General features: G+C 33.4%; 1 protein-coding gene across 2 annotated transcripts in view; it reads right to left on the bottom strand.

The window, feature by feature from the left end:
* Positions 1 to 8,930, bottom strand: part of LOC110113577 (splicing factor SF3a60 homolog) — a 37,022-nt gene extending 28,092 nt beyond the window's left edge. For both annotated transcript variants that reach the window (XM_020846217.2, XM_028700564.1), the window contains exons 1-2: positions 8,623 to 8,930; positions 8,438 to 8,551 (exon numbers count right to left, since the gene is read on the bottom strand). In XM_020846217.2, the coding sequence (XP_020701876.1) occupies positions 8,438 to 8,551; positions 8,623 to 8,796 (288 nt within the window). In that variant the 5' untranslated portion in view covers positions 8,797 to 8,930. The remainder of the gene's footprint in view (positions 1 to 8,437; positions 8,552 to 8,622) is intronic.
* Positions 8,931 to 17,900: the final 8,970 nt, after the last annotated feature.

Here is a 17,900-nt window from a genome sequence, read left to right as displayed (position 1 = left end):
ATCAAGGATTCGCTAACACCGATACTTAATGTTTGTACTTTATTTACGAACACCAATCATCTCCATAAAATATGCCTACCCTTGAATATATTTCAAATTGTTTGGAGTAGTAGCATGATTTTCATAACTAAAGAACTTGGGGTAGTGCACGAAGTTTATTTTATCTTATATTCTTCAATAGAGGATAAACATATTGTACTTGGAGCGTGCATAATTGTCTATTTCTCATTTATCAAAAGAGGTATAACTTTCAAAAGTATATTATTTATCTATTTATTATTATGTTTAACAAGTTTGAGGGCAAAGTCACTTCTTATTTTCTGGTTAAGGGCTTTTTTGTAAGAGCCTGCATTTCTACTTGGCTTAATTCAATTATTATAAAACAATCAATAGCGCGAGTTTTAAAACATTGTTTAAATTGTTCAAAGATGAAAAAATTCTAAAAGTTTTGGTAGCACATGCTTCTCGGTAATTGCTAAGAATGCAAATGTAAGCACTTTCATGATCAAAAACTTGGTTACAAACTACAATCATTTTTTAATTCGACAACTAACGAAACCACAAGATTCGTAACTCAAGTTTATGTTGCCTTAACACAGTTAATTATAAAGCATATTAATTTAAATAAACTCAGATTATTATTGCTCATGCAATTTAAACATTTGAGACAATCTAAATCTAAAAATATTTAAAATCATGGTTAATTCAAAGATCTAATACAAAAAGTTATTAGTGATATATTCATTAAAACTTAAAAGTTCTATGAAGTTTTGCACATGCTTAGTATCAGTATCACCAATGTTAATGAAATTATAATAGAGAGTATTTTTGCATGTTGTAAAAGTAAATGGGAAGAACCTCTCCTGACTTTTTAATATTTTTTGCATCAATGAGGCTATAATGCGTGCTCCAATAGATGTCACATTGGAGCATGGCACAATTTACATCATATGAAAGACCACTCGTCTCACCCTATTAACTGCCATAATGGGGTGAGGTACATTTTATGTGATGGAAATTCAAGAGAGAGAGAGAGAATTCGAGGAGATTATTTCTGACATAATAGCACATTTTTTAATGTTCACCTCTTATAAAGATTACAATTAGTATGTTAGCATGGAAGATGTGAGGAGCTCCATTTATATGGAGGTGAGACTCAATTGCAAGTGCAAAAGAGAAATGTGTTAAAATCCTATCCGTCCCTTGACACTTGATCCCACAACTAGGATGGGAATTCATGGGAGGCTCACTTGGATCATACCGATCTCTGTTAAATCCCAGTCGTCCTTTGACACTTGATCCCACGACCAGAATGGGAATCCGTGAGAGGCTCACCTGGATCATGCTAATCACCTTCTATATTTGGGTGGTTGATTTAGGAAGGATTATATTAAGACAACTATGCATGATTATTTAGTTATTTGTTTCTTTATTAAGACATCTTGTATAGATCTATAAAAAGGGATAGTTTTGTAAAATAAAATAAGCTTTTCTCTCTCCAATTTTTTTGGATTTAACATGGTATCAGAGCCTTAACTTAGCCAGAATTATGAGTTTTTTTTACTGCAGGACTTTCTGAAGGGAAGGCCCCTTCCATTCAGAAACAAAAGGGGAGCGTATGCCAGCTTGTTCGTTCCTGCGTACATCCAACCGAGCGGGAAAGAGTATTTCATCCTGCGATCTTTTTCGTTTGATTAAGGGAGACGAACGTCTAATGCGTCTCGTCTGGAGGAGTCAAGCGAGAGCCCCGCAGTCTCTGCGTTCGATCAAGAGAGACGAATGTCTCGTAAACCCCTCTCACATGCATGTGATTGAACGGGACGAGAGAGGCGTGCGGCCAGAAGATTCTACACGTGTGCCTAAGAGCTGATTGAGTGGGATTATGCTCAATGCTTTGTGTGATCAAGGGCGAGCAGTTCTTACGTTCTGCTTCCTACAAGCATACATCCAGAGCAGCCGAGCAAGTGAGAGGGCTTCCCCTTTCGGTCTTTTGTGTGCGGCTAGAGAAGGCACATTAGTGCCTACCTAGGGGCTGAACTGAGTGAAAAAGAGTATTAAAAGAGGGAGTGAGTAGGAACTTCGTACGAATGTCCTAAGCAGGGACGACCGACCCTCGTGCGTGTGTTGGAGTCGAACCGAGCAAGAAACAAGTAGTTGAAGAATTGTTGTGCATGCCATCAAATCCTCCCCTGACCCAAATCTTGACCGCTTCTACATGTTCCGGATCCACTACACTTAGATCTAGGAGATGTACAAGAAAGTTGAAGCCTCCTTCTAGATAGCAAAAGAAGTCAACCTCTCTCAAGATCTCCACCACCGGGATCAATCCCTCAAATCAAACGAACGCCACTTCATAACCCATGTTCTCGCCTTATTTACTATCACTGACGAAATCATCATCTGACAACCTTGCTGGTCGAATTTGGACTGAAGTTAGTTTGTTGGATTCGAAGCTCGCTGATGGAACGGTCCTAACATGTAGAGTTGCCCAGACGATGCACGCGGAGGGGAAGAAGATGGTTTTCTTGGTGGTAAGGAAGTTCACTACTACGGTCCAATGCATGCTTACGATCATCGAAGAGTTGACAAGCACGCATATGATGAAGTGCGCTACTTCCCTAAGTAGGGAGTCTATTGTGGATATCGAGGGTCAGGCTATAGAGAGATTAGAAACACTTCATCCTACCCTGAAGGAGCTAGCATTTGCTGGTTCTCCAGGTTCCCACCATCGGCTTTCATTGCCGGAATTCTGAGAAATAAAAGTTCCCACCCCCAAACTTCATTCCCGGAATTCTGAGGAATCCAGATTCCTGCCACCGGCCTTCATCGCCAGAAATTATGAGGAATACTGGTCTTTCCAACATCCTTCATTACTAGAATTTTGATGATAGGTTCCCATCTATGGCCTTCATTGCCAGAATTCTGAGGATCTTCGTGCATTCAAGACCAAGGAGAGATCGAGCGGGAGGGCTCCTCTTGCATGCGATGTCAAGAGTAGACCGAGCATAAGCGAGCGCAGGAAGCCCTCCTGTGTGTGTTTGGAAAGAGCTGAGAGTTTCCTCTCATGTGGGGGGAGGGACAAGCAAGAGTGCAAGACCTGCACTCCCTCTTACGGTCAGACCAGAGGGATCATAGGCTTTGAGTGCACCTGTACTGGCCTATCGAACATGAATCTATTCACATGGAGTCGAATGACCTAAGAAGGAGGAGATTTGCGTGTTGAGTGCTAATTCGCTTGAGATGCGTGTTTTTGCTCCTGTCTTTGAAGCTAGCCGCAACCCTTAAAAATATTGTTTTCCTTTTTTACTGTCATGCCTTCATTGTCGGCCTTCCCTTGAGAACCGAGAAAGAGACGGACCTGAAGGATAATTAATCCACTTTCCCTGTTGTCCCACCACTGGCCATTATTGTCATTTCCAGTATCTTGAGGGCCACTACTAAACATAACCTTCATTGCTACCCCGCACCTTGCAGACTTGATTAATATAGCCTTCATGGCTATCATTTGCCGTTGTCACAATATCTAAAGCTAATTCCTCCCAAAGTTTTGATCAAATGGAGGACTCTATGGTGCACCAAGGGACTTGATAACTCTACTTTTCTGCGACTACTTACCAGGCTGGGAATGACATATTTGTATTCCCTAGCTTAAGGGAGAGTGTTAAAATCTTAGCCATCGCTTGACACTTGATCCCACAGCCAGGATGGGAATCAGTGGGAGGCTCACCTGGATCATGCCGATCTATAAGGGTGTCAATATTTGACATGACCCGAAAACCCGACTCGAACCCAACCCGAAAATTTTGGGTTTGGGTCAACCAGAACCCGAATCGGGTCGGATTCGAGTTGACCCTTTGACCTGAAATTGACCAGTTTTTTACCCGAAAACCCGTTTTGACCCGGACAACCTGAGATTGACCCATTTTTTACCTGAAAAGTGAAGATTGACCCGGTTTTGGACCCGAAAACTATCTTCTTTTTTTTTTTGCACCGGGTCATGTCGGGTTAACCCTAACCCGAAGCGGGTCAGGTTCAGGTTAACCCGTTTAGTGTCAAGTCAGTTTCGGGTTCGACCCGTGACCAGAAATTGACACCCATACCGATCTCTGTTAAATCATAGTCGTCCCCTGACACTTAATCCCACAGCCATGATGGGAATCCGAGGGAGGCTCACCTCGATCACGCTAATATCCTTCTATATTTGAGTGGCTGATTTAGGAAGGAATATATTAAGACAATTATGCATGATTCTATAGTTATTTGTTTCTTTATTAAGACATCCTGTATGGATCTATAAATAAGGATAATTTTGTATAATAAATTAAGCTTTTCCCTCTCCAATTTTTTGAATTTAACAAAATGTATGAAGGCAAACATAAGGGGAGGGCATTGATGTAAAGATCGAAATCAAGGTTGTGGATCACACGCGAGCTATTACATGAGCCATTGAGCAAGAGAGGCTATCGGTGAAAGAGACGATGATGGAACAAATAAGTCTAGTTGAAAGGTTTAAGTGTTGCACCTAAGAGAAAATAATTGGTCAATGACAAGGGCCAAAGAGTGAAAACACTTGGGAGGCAAAAAGCACATGCAAGGGAACTACAATGGGAAGATGGAGAGCTGACGCAAGAAGAAAACCAAAGAAGACATGCAAAGAGGGAGGGGAGGTTGTTGAGGCTCAGAACAAAATAAAGGTCATGCCATTGTTGGGGTTGATTTTTTAAAAGATAACAAGAGGGCACACAGGACAAAAGTGGCTCTTCTTTAGCAAGAGAGAAAAGGGTTCGGCTTAGCCACGTGCAGAAACAAAATTGTGGCTCCTTTGGCTATAAGATGTATGTTAGGGTGGGTGATTCATAAAAGCCATGTGTAGCCCAATGCAATGAGGATGTTGATAAAAATTGATCATGTTAGATTCAATCAAATACGACACTCCACTTTTTTTTCATTTGAACTTAACAAATCACAAACATTGCATAAAAAATGCTGAATAAATTGGAGCATAAGCTTAATTAGGCCTAATTAAATAATTTAAATCCAAAATAGGTTAATTGAACTTTAACTACACTAATTGAGCTTTAGCAAAACTAAGTTAAGCCATAGTTTCATGATAAAGAGGCTTAAATATATCGATTGAACCCTTATTCAACAATGCAAATTCGACTAAACCTAAATTTAAGAAATTCGGGGGAAAACAGAGCTTGCAAATATATGAGGTGAAGGTTGATACTTGTAGGTGTTGTAGGCCTTACAACTACAAGAATAGCTAGAAACTAGAAGCTGAGAGAAGAGATAGAGATAGGGTAAGCAAGTATTTAGAGTAAGTTTTGGAAGTGAAAATTAAGATTATATTCAATCCAAACTAAATTTCTATTAAAACTTGATATTTGTTTAAAAAGATCCAAAAAACATCTAGAAGTATTCAAATTCAAAAGAAACTTGAAGATAAGAACTACCTCTTAAAAATAGCTAATAAACTCATAGATTAGTATTCTTCTTTTTTTTTCTACTAAAAATAATTTTTTTCTTAGATTATCTCGTTGACCTATATTTTCTTCTCTTTCTTCATATTGCCGAAGGCTTCCAAGTAGTTTGGAGTGATACATTCTCCTTTATTTGATGCAAATCAGCAACTGGAATGGTGTTCATTGTGTTTTTAATGAAGAAGAAAGTCTTTGACCAATTGGTAGGACCCTCAAATCTGGTGTTCTCTGACTCTAAAGGTAGAACAATAGACTGATTGAATTTATAATTTTTCTTTTATTAGCAAAAAATTTTGTTGCCTTCTAAAAAATATATCATCTCTATTCTATAGATATAGACAATTAAATATTACATGGCATGCATCCAATGGTACCATTTCACAAACAATTCATCAATGAAATCACTAAAAACATCAAACCTACGATCGCATTATATAGGTTCTAAGAAACACCATTCTTTTAAAACTAACTCCGAGAACAAAATTTAAATTCTTATTACTGATTAACCTTTGTTTCTCAACCAAAGTTTCTTTAAAAAGATTGTTTTTCAATGAATGTATATAAAATAGCACCAACGTCAGGATATTTCACATGAGCTTAAGTTGGCAAAAGTTCCACCAGAGCTTCCTCGATGGCATGGGCATTCAACCTAAAGACCAATGAAGGGTCTTCCTACCACTTCGATTGCTTCCTCCAATCCTCTCATTTTGGTTTCTTCGCTAGAGAAAATTCCAACACTCATTTAACTTATGTACTATTTTTTGCAATAATGATATGATGTTCTATTTTCTTGGGCCTTATAGGAAGAACTTCTTAAATATTAGCAAGTTGAGCTTTTTGTCCAACTGAAATAATTATATCTTTTCTCTCAAGTGATATAGCTTTTGTACTAGGCTTCAAAGATAATAACAGCTCAAAAAAGCATCAACTCTATGTGTAGACTTTCATAAAGCCCTACTAGATATTTCATGAACACAATTTTTTCATTCAAAAAAATTTCTAAATCATAAGTCACCCTTCTAAATTCCTTTGTGTATTATTACACATTTTTCAAGTTGTTCTACTTCAAATTATGCCATCAAATCCACTTTTCTTCTTGATGTTCAATGGGATATGATTGAGCTTTTAACAAACCTATTAAACTTATATCAAGGATGACATATCATGAATTCCACCATAGTAATGTAACTAAGCATTTGCCTCTACCTTGAAGAGAAGGTCCTCTTCTCTCCTTTTTGTGTTCTTTTCTCATTGACAAATTCTCTTCTACAAGTTGTTTTCTTTAAGTGGATGATCGTCCTTCTTTGTGGAAAAATGGTGGAGGCGCAGACACTAGTAGTCATGCCTAACCAACAAGAACTTCAAAAGAAGCCATCATTATGGCCATTTGATATTTTATTATGGACAACTGATCAATCATACACTTGGTCATCACTTCTTTCATGTTTGTAACTTCCCATCAGAGTTGTAATCCTCAGGCTCTATTGAATCACCAAGAGCATCAATCTCAAACCTTAATTTAACCATGAGAATTTTTCATGCAAGTTTAAGCTAGAGCTTTGAAACAAAAAATTTATCCATAATTGGGTGAGTGGAAGGCTTATGGAATTGACAGCAAGTATCTAAGAAAGGTGAATCAGACTTTCTATGGGATACATTGAGGTATAATGGTTTTCTCACCATTTTTTAACTGTAAATAGTAAGTAACTTGCTATTTTTAATTTTAAAAAATGAGCAAATAGCAATTGTACATTTGATGGAATAGGTTTCCAGTTATTACACGCAAAGGAAAATACTTGCAGGATTTATGAATGTTGCACTTGCTTGATGACAGAGAGGGGGAATGACAGAGAGAGAGAGAGAGAGAGAGAGAGAGAGATGGGAATTTGTGTGAAGTTTATATCAATTAAAAATAAATTTTATATTACAAGTTGATTTTTATTTATAAAAATCCAAGAAATATCTAATAATTGTTCAAATTAAAAAAAAAAAAAAAAACTAGAAGATGGGAGTTACCCGTTACAGCTAATTTACTCCTAAATTCCTTACTTAAAAGGTGGTCAGCCCTAAGGATAAAAAGGAGAATTTTGTGAGGGAAATTCGTTTAATTTCTATAATTCTCTTTTGAAATCAAGTATCCACTCAATTCATATTTGTAAATCAATCCTTTCAAGGTTGATTATGAAAAATATTTTTGAGAACCTGTTAGATCATTAACTGTGTAAATAGAATCTATTGATTTTGTTGGATATAGTCAATTAGTATTTTTTCTATTTTGTTTATTAAAGGAAAATATGCAGGTGTTAAATGAATATATGCTTTGTTAGCATACAGTTCACTTTACACGTATATCTAAGTGTTGGATCCATTGGTGTTCCTAACATTCAAATTCAAGGAATCACAAAAACAACAAACCAATGATTCTGATTTGGGTTATCATGCGTCAGAAGTCCCTAGACGCTAAGAAATCATAAGAATCCATCAGGCACTAAATTAGTTGACAAATTTCCTGAAAGAATTATTTCGTTGATAAAAATTCACCCAGATTCCTCAAATACTAAAAAAAAACAAGCTTAATTGTTGAACATGCTTCAACCAGCAAAATGTGATCAGGAATAGTTGAAATACAAAAAGTGAACATTCAACTATGCTAAAGTATAGCCAACCAATCTACAAGTCAAATATTTACACAAGCTCTTAAAAAGAAGCCAGCTAAGTCGCTTTTGTCATATAACACAACCCAACTTGGAAAGCTCAACTGGAAGTCTGGAACTCCGGGCAAGACAACACAGGAGAGAAACCATAGGCAGAAGAAGAAAAAAAAAACAAGCATGAAGCACTCTGTCCAAAAAAATTCCCAGCAGCCATCATTTTCAAAAATAAGAGGAACATTAACGGAAGACCTTAAAAGTGAAACAAACAGTTTTGGCATTAGGAGTTCAAAGACAGCATACCTCTTTTAATCGGTCATAGAAGGCACCAAAAAGATTGACGCCACTTGCTGTTTGACCCCCAAGCGCAGCAATCTCGTCCTTCCTGGCGTTATCTTTGTCCTCGTATACCTCAACCTTGAAGAAACCCACACATAACGAGAATTCCAAAACAAAAGAAAAACAAATAGTGAGAGAAAAGTTTATACGAGTTTATGGGTGGTGCTGATTAAGGTATCGATCATGTTGCGCACGCGATGGCTCTGGAAGAGTTGATCGCGGTTGGAGGCGGGCTCGCGCTGGAGCTCCTTCACGACGAGACGCTCTAGGCGCTCCACGTCCTCGTGGGCCGACCGCGTGACCTCAAGTAGAGTGGAAGACATCGCCGGAGCTACCTTGCCGATGCGAAAGGGTGAGGGTTGCCCACCCAGAAGCTCGCTAGGGTTTGAGCTACGAACCTACGATTTGGCAAATTATTGCGTCCGGACGTGTATGGGTTTCTAATTTTTCTCCCGTTAGTCCGATGTATTTGGTTCAGAGGTCTTTTATTTTAAAAATAAAAAAAAAAAATTACCATCCCATTTAAATTTTGGATTTATAATTGGTATTTCTTTAAAAAAAAATTGCAAAAACTCTCAAAATTTTAGGATTTTAGTTCAAGAAATTTTTGATATATGATGAGAAAGAAAAAAATAGAGAAAAAGTCAATGAATAAGAAGACTAATTTATAGGAGAACAATACATTCTTCGAGCAAATGATATGCCTACAGAACTTGGAGATAGATAGACGATATGCAAATGTTCAAGAAGAAGAATACTTGAAGTTGAAAAAATTACGGTCTTAACGAATGATAGGTTTAGGGTATAAAACAAAAGTTACTTTAGTTGGAGGTGTATAACTTTCAACTTATCGATAAAGTTCAAACTCTTTCCAAATTATTAGGTGTTCCTGTAACAATAAATTATAAACAAGCTTGTAGACAGTTAACACACAATCAATATTAATTGCATAGAAGCTTGTAGCCACTATGTATAATGTGTATTTAATGCGTATTGAATGTGTATTGACTGTTTGTTTATTATGTATTTACGGCATATTTATTGTGTATTTATTGTATATTAATTATGTATATATTGTGTATTACGATTTGTTTACTGTGTATTTACTGTATATTTTTTGTATAGTTATTGTATATTTACTGTGTATTAAATGTATTATTTGTATATTGACTGTAAATTTACTGTGTTTTTACTGTATATAAATAATGTATTTATAAGTTGTGTGCCAAGAGGTGTATAAGGATGAGAAAGAGGCATACAAGTTTTACTGCAGCTATGCACATAATGTTGGTTTTAGTGCTCGTAAGGATTATCATAGTTACTGGTCAAATTCTAGAAAGATAAAATGTAATGACTTTATATGTTCAAATTTTGATTTCAAGAAAGGACTTAATTCAAATTCCCAAATAAAATATCACAAATCAGAAACCATACATGATTGTCCAGGTATTATTAGTTTTTTAGTTAATAAAGCTGAAAATTAAAAGGTGAAAAAATTTATTGCCACAATCATGAATTGGTTAGGCCAGAAGAATAGCATCTTCTTAGATCATTTAGGAATGTGGGTGATTAAAAAGTTTCAGTTCTTAAATCAATGACAGAAGCAGGAATAAGAATCGTTGATACATTTTTCAATATTGTAAATGAAGTTGAAGATATCTAGAAAGTTAGATTCTCTAAGATGAATGCATATAACTTTATTCAAAAAGATAAATGAGTAAAAACTGAATATGTGGACACTAATTCTTTGATTTAATTATTTGAATATTGTAAAGATGATGACAACATATTTTTATGGGATGTCCAAATTGATCAATTTGATATATTGTTCAATTTTTTTTGGGTTGATGGGATAGGTATGATAAACTATGACTACTTTGGAGATGTGATAATTTTTTATACTAGTTATAGACTTAATAAATATAACTTTGTTTGTGCATCATTTGTCGGGGTTAACAATCATTGGTAAAACATTTTGCTTGGGGTAACATTCTTACTAAAGAAAATAATTGAATAATATATATGGTTGTTTAGAATATTTGTGCAAATAATGAATAATAAACATCGTACAATAATATTTATTGATAAAGATCAGGCAATTGCTAGAGTCATAGAAGTTGCATTACCTAGCACACATCATAGATTATATCAATGGCACATCTCTAAGAATGTTCCATTAAAAGTTTGGTGCTTCAATAACAACGACAATGTCACGGGACTCTTTTATAAATATTTTAGCAAGGATGACTTTGAGGAGGAGTTCAACAAAATATGAGCTAAAATGATCACAAAAGGGAGCTTCCATAGCAATGCTTGGTTAGAGGAGCTTTATAGGATAAGAAATGAGTGGTAAACAACATTCAATACAGATTATTTTAGTATGGGCATTCTATCCACACAACATAGCAAGTCTACTAATAATGTATGTCATGACATTTCAAAGCCACCAAGTTTAATAACTAGTAATTTTTTGTCAAGAGCACAGAGAATAATGATCAGTCCACCCCTTGGGTTGTTTATTTTAATGCAAAAGAGGGTAGGATCTAATTTACCTGTGGAAAGTTTATTATATTCTCATTGCATGAGAGTTTTTAATCAATTAGATATTATGAATATCACTAAGAAGTACCTTCTAATGTGATGGTCAGCAAGAGGTAGGAAAAATATATATGATAGTCGTATATTTATAGGTATAGGAAAAACATCTGAGTTAATAGTATATTAATATTCAGAAATTATCTTGTCAGATTTATATATAAAATTAGCACATGAGCACAGAGAAATGAGGATGCTGAATAGTACATGTTGGCTGTAATGAAGGACATAACATAAAGTATCGACTTCATTCTTGATAGCAAGAAAAATAATCATAAGTTTATAGGCAATACATAGAGTGACATTGCAAAATTCAAAGATCTAGTAAAGTGCAAGCCTAAAGGCATATATAATGCAAGGTTGAAGGGCCTTTGGGAAAAGAAGAATAAGCCTAAGAATAAGATTTAACTTATATACTAATTATTTTTCATTATATATTATGAAATAATATATGTTTTGATGAGATTAATTTTTTCAACAAAGAAACCTATCATCAAGGCAAATACAACAAAAAATGTATTCACTTTCAAGATAGGTGAATTTCTCAAGCATGTCGGGAAGCTTCAATAAAGCATTCCTAAAGGGGGCAAATACCTGTCAATCGGGGCTTGAGTACACGAAGATAATGATGGATATCATTGCTTCAGAGAAATAATTATATTAATTTTATTTGTAATGATTGAATGTTAAGTTAAAATATTCATTATAATAACTAATTTAATTTTAATAATTATATCAAATTTTGTTTAACTTAAGTTATTTTAGTTCAAACATTCTTCATTTATTGTAATAGCATGGGTTATTTTTGTTCATTGTCATGTTATTGAACATGTGCTTTCACTATGTATTAACTATATATGGAACAATTTTTTTTATATTGTAAAATAACTTATTTGTGTATTTATTGTATATTTTTTGTGTATTTATTATTTATTTACTATATATTGATGGTATATTGAATGTGCATTCAGAATTGAACAAGTAAGGAAAACTATTTTTTATAAACATTCAAGATATACTATCAAGGTAATTTCTCTGTGTATTTACAGCATATTTACTGCATATTTATTGTGTATCAACAATCGTATTCAGTATGTATTTACTGCATATTAACTACATATTTATTGTTACCAACTACTTATTTATTGTGTATCAACTATGTATTTATTATGTATTGATGGTATATCAAATGTTCATTCAAAATTGAACTTGTTAGGAAAACTATTTTTGATTAACTGTCAAGATAACTTCACTGCATATTTATTATATATCAACTGTGTATTTACTATGTATTTGTTATAAATCAACTATGTATTTACTGTTTATTTACTACGTATTATTGTATATCAACTATGTATTTACTATATATCAATTGTGTATCGAATGTGCATTCAGTGTAAACTTGTAGGAAATTTATTTTTGTCGAGTTTGCATTCAAAATTGAACTTGTAATAAAAAATATTTTTAATAAACTGTTAAGATAACATCACTATGTATTTAATTTGTATGGAACAGTTTTTTTTGATAAACTGTCAACATAACTTTGCTGTGAAGGCATCAATTGATCAACTACATATTCAATGTGTATCAATGACAATTTATTAAATATTTTATTAATATAATAATCAATTTCAATACCAAATTTATCTTTATTTTAAATTTGTTATGTTATAAATGGTATAATTGTTATTTTACAAGATATATTATTTTATAGAAAAAAATAATCAAAGAATAAAGTATAAATCTATGTCAATACAAAGTGTACACAAAATGTTTATTTCATCGATGAACAAGATATAGTGTATGCAAATTCGGCCTTAAATTTTGACATTTCAGCTTGTCTATCTTTATGTTCTACTTAGTTGACATTCTTTTGAAGAATAACTCTTTCTGTATATTTGCAAACAAATATTCTGCAATCAAAATTGTTGGGCTGGATTGACAAACCATGAACACTATAAACATGACATTATTTTATATCACTCTAAAAAGCTCTTTTTTGTCCTCATATAAGTTTTTAATCTAAACATTATATCGAACACAAATTACTTAACTATCCATACAAGAAAAAAATTAATATTATGCCATACTGCTCTCACTTACGATGATAGGAAGGACTTCCTTGTGCACCGGATTGGGTAAGGAATTGTAAAATTTTCAAATATTTCCTTCAGCCTCCCTATCAGAAAAGGTCCAATACTGATTGTGGATGATTGGTTGAAGCAGAAGATTGCATGCCTTCGTCGAAACCATATTGACATGTTGAACTTACAAATAGGCATTCTGATTGTTTTGTTTGTATCCCTGCAAGAAGTTAATAAGGACATGGTTAATAGCTGAGCAAATAATATTATATAGAAATTATTTATTACGTGAATACTGATCTAATGCATTGGAGAGACGTATAAAAAAGATTGGCAAAGGCCATGTATAAGTTTATTTTCTAAGATATTAATATAGAGAAGGCAACCACATGATTATTATTCAAGAATTATTTTATTATAATTTCATCAACATTAGATCTACTTATTATAATGTTCCTAGAAGCAAATATTGTGTCAGTCATGCAACCAAAGTTAATATGCATAAAATATATAGCAAATATGCAGTTGATATGCAGTGAATATACAGTAAATATGCAGTAGAAACACAATAAATATCTATAAATAATTGTTTCTCTTTACTTAGCATCTCCTTATCCTCGAATTCTATTATTTTACTTGCAGATCAAGCAACTATTTGAAATGCATCCACCAGAATTAGATCAGTTGGGGGCTCTATTCTTTACTTAATGTAGTTTTCAAGAGTTGTGAATGGTGTCTTGATGATTTTTTTTAATCTCTCATTTTCTTTACTCTTCATGCTATATCGTCATACTCATCCTCATCGTCAGGAACTATATCATCTAAAACTTTCTCCTTGTCGTCGATCGAATGAGGAATTGCATTAGCTGGGGATTTCTCCTTACAGTCGACAGAATAAGAAAGTGCATTAGCTGGGGCTTCATCCTATCATTGACAAAAGGATGAATTTGATCATATGGATCTTCCTTCTTAATGTTAACAAGAAGAAGTGGGACTTACTTATTGATGTCAACAAAAGGAAGTGCTTTAGCTGGGGTGGATGGGCTTGTTAGTAGGTTAAGGATGAGGAAGCAAGAGTTTGTTCAAGATCAAAATTGCATTTAGTAATATGATGGATAAGCTTGTATTCAATAGAATCAACATTTGCTTCTAGTTGCTCAAGCCTCGTGCCCAGGCTATCTTCAAGGTCATTGAACATATTTGTGCACACTGTATGGAGTGTTGTTAAAAATTTCTCCCGGACGGTAGCCCAATCTTGAACTTTATTTAGAGAAAGGGGGGCTTCCTGGGGAGAATGAGGGGGGAATTACTGCGGAGAATGTGGGAGTTTGATGGGGAGAATGAGGGGTATGGGTGGGGAATTCTTTTTGTGTTGCTGGAGAGGATATTTGCCGAGGATAATGAGAGGAGTTTAGTGTTTGGAAGTTATGGATGACAGTGCAGTCATCTAGTAGGTTGTATATTTCCTCTTGAGTTACTCTCTGGATAACATAAAAAATATGCACATAAATATGCATACATTATTAGCAAATCTTCAATAATATGTGCATTAATTGAAATGTGACCAAGGACAAATCTGTATGTGAACCTGGCATTTCTTTAACGTATCATATAAATTGGAGGCTTTTTGGGCATATATATATATATCCAATCAATGGAATTGGATAAGTTAGGGTACTTAGTGTAGTTTATTGAAAAGTGCTATAGGAACTAAATCTATATAAGATCAAATATAATATTAATAAATGAATTAGTAAAATAAATTAATAATTATAATGATATGTAGATGCACTTAGAACTCACATTTAACAGGGGTATAAAATCAATTATATAACCTTATGACTTCTATATAACAAACTTTCTCCTTGTTGTACCCTATTGAGTTGTGTTAGCGCACTTATACTTTTGCTTTCATTTTCTGGCAAGAAAAATATAAGGAGTGAGGTAAGTAGTTTTGATAGCAAACGCTAATCTTTGTTGTAGGGACACTTTTGATTAGTTTTTTTTTACAAACTTGGCTTTTACTTTTGTAATACTTTTCTGTTGCCAAGAACTATTGTAGGTAGAACTCAGATTGAATTTTTGGATGATATATATATACATTTTCTTAGATTCAATGATATTCTGCTTTATATTATATTTAGTAGTGCTTATGTGTCGTATATAAATTGGAAGTTTAATTTCTTAGCACTTCTCCAATTAGATCTTGGGGGGTCAGCTTCAGCTTCTTGCCATGATCATGTACGATATGATCTGGGAGGTTGGGTCGGGTCATATTGGGTCTAGTCGTAACACCAATACTAAGTATTCAAGGCTAATTAAGACTCTAAAACAATCCTGCATGGTCTAGTCTTAGTTTGATAAACACGTTTAATATGATGTTCTTACATTTGATGAGATTATATACTATTTAGCTATGACCCCAATTATAAAGCATAAAGAATTATTTTCTTATAAAAACTATGGCATTTAATCCTATGACCAAGTCCCCATAAAATCACTCCTATCTTTAGTAGTATTAATTGTATAATAAAATTCTTTGGTCGCCCGCTTTAGAGCTCTATATTTGATAGTAACAATACAAAAGATTTTATATCAAGCATAATTCATCTTGAATAATTTTGACAACTCATATGTCTATAGATGTATAACATGTTAGGAATGAGCCTAGAATTATGCATTTAATCATATATCATACTCCTCTTAAAATGATTCCCATCTTTAGGAGAATTAATTATCCTACAAACTTTATTGTCTGCCCACTTTAGTACACTATACATGATAGTATTGGTCGAAAAATCATGTATGGGGTGTGATTCATTTAGAATAACTTTGATGACTTAAATGTTTTTAAGGATAACCCCTGAATTGTTGCCTCTAATAGCACAACATAGCTTTCATATAATGACTCTCATCATTAGGAGAATAAATTGTCATATAACCTTCATTGGTCCCGGCCACTTTAGAGATCTATACTTGATAATGATGATAAGAAAAATATTATAAGGGGCATTTGTTCATCTTGAATTACGTTAATGACATAGATGCCTAGAATTGTGGCCTTTAATCCTATAACTTGATCCCAATAAAATGATTATCCTCTTTATCAATATTAATTATCCTAAAAACTTTTGTCGCCCACTATACTTAAAAAAAAAATCTTATATGGGGCATTATTCATGTTGAATAACTTCGAAAAGTTAGATGTCTATAAATGTTGTGCTCTTGAATTGTGGTATTTAATCCTATATATTTAGGTGCATTAGTTGTTACAAACTTCATTGGTCACCCACTTTAGAGCTTTGTACTTGATAGCAATAATAAGATGTCACGCCTTAAGATTTAAATTCGAAGAGTTACATCTTTTATCTTATATTCACAAACCAAAGCTACTAATCATTCATATAAAAAAATAAAGCATCAAAAAATATCATTTCATTTCATATGTAAACATCAATATATACATTTATATTTCTATCCCAAAAGTCATATAATATAGCTAGAAATCCTAGCACATTAGTCTACACAAAATTTTCTGGCTATAAAGAAATGAAAAACAAAATAAAATACCTATCACTGTAACAACCCTAGATCAGTCTAACTCCACTGGATCCTTACACTTCCCTAAAAAGCATGTAAATCACGGAATATGCTAACAATCTAGTAGGTTAACCGAACCTACAATTATAATCAATGCGCAAAAGTAGAAATAATATGCATGTAATCATTCATTATATCAGAATAAACATGTAATAGTAAGACATGTGATAGTCAATATGAATAGTAGAAATTAATGCAATAACTATAAATCAATAAGCAATGTAAATCAATGTAATCAATAACTATATATAGGATTAGTACATTCTATCATTCATATACTTGTATAAAGTACAACACAATAGGTGAAATCATGAATCTGTGTGTGTTTATATTTTACACCATTGTTCTATCTCTATATCATATTATATGTGTTAATATGTCTATCATATAATAATAAGTGTTCTATATATATTATATATATGTTGTATAATTTTAATGTATGTGTATCATGTTCATGTATAACAAGTACAAATATAATATATCATGTGCATCAGGTGTTCTGATATCGATCTTATCATTCTTATCATATTTTTGTATCAGTTATGTCATTTATTATGTTCATGTCATATCATATCATTTATTCAATTATCATATCATGATATATTTTATCAATTTATATACAATTTTATCATATATGCATATCATGTTTCAAGCAATCCAAGACATCTGGCTCCTATAGTGTTTTCCCTCTATCAAGTCCTATCGGTCAACCATACAAGAATCAATTTTAATAATATCAATCTAGTAAAAAATATTAGTAATATCATTCTCAATCACAAGTTAAATGACATTCATATAAAAGTCATTACTTCTTACTCGTCGGTTTAGCATATCATATCAGTTAATCTCATTATGCTTCTTTTTTCATATATTTTAGGATCATACCACAAATCGTATTTAAAGAAAAGTCTGTTGGTCCACCCTCCTATATAGGGTAATATGTTTTAAACTAACCTAAATCAGTTAAATATTTCCAGCTAGCCTTTCTTGCTTTCATACATATGTCAAATCATATAAACACATATAATTATCATGTATACATCTACTACAATTATCATAACATGTAAATCCACCCCGTGCGCTTATCAAAATGCATGTTAGATTAATAAATAGTAACTTTATGCAAGTCATGTATTTCATGCCTACAT

This window comes from Dendrobium catenatum, unplaced genomic scaffold (assembly GCF_001605985.2).
Source record: "Dendrobium catenatum unplaced genomic scaffold, ASM160598v2 fragScaff_scaffold_1557, whole genome shotgun sequence".
In the NCBI taxonomy this organism is placed as follows: domain Eukaryota; kingdom Viridiplantae; phylum Streptophyta; class Magnoliopsida; order Asparagales; family Orchidaceae; genus Dendrobium; species Dendrobium catenatum.
The sequence above is the reverse complement of the archived record's forward strand: the minus strand, read 5'-3'. Positions and strand labels throughout refer to the sequence as shown.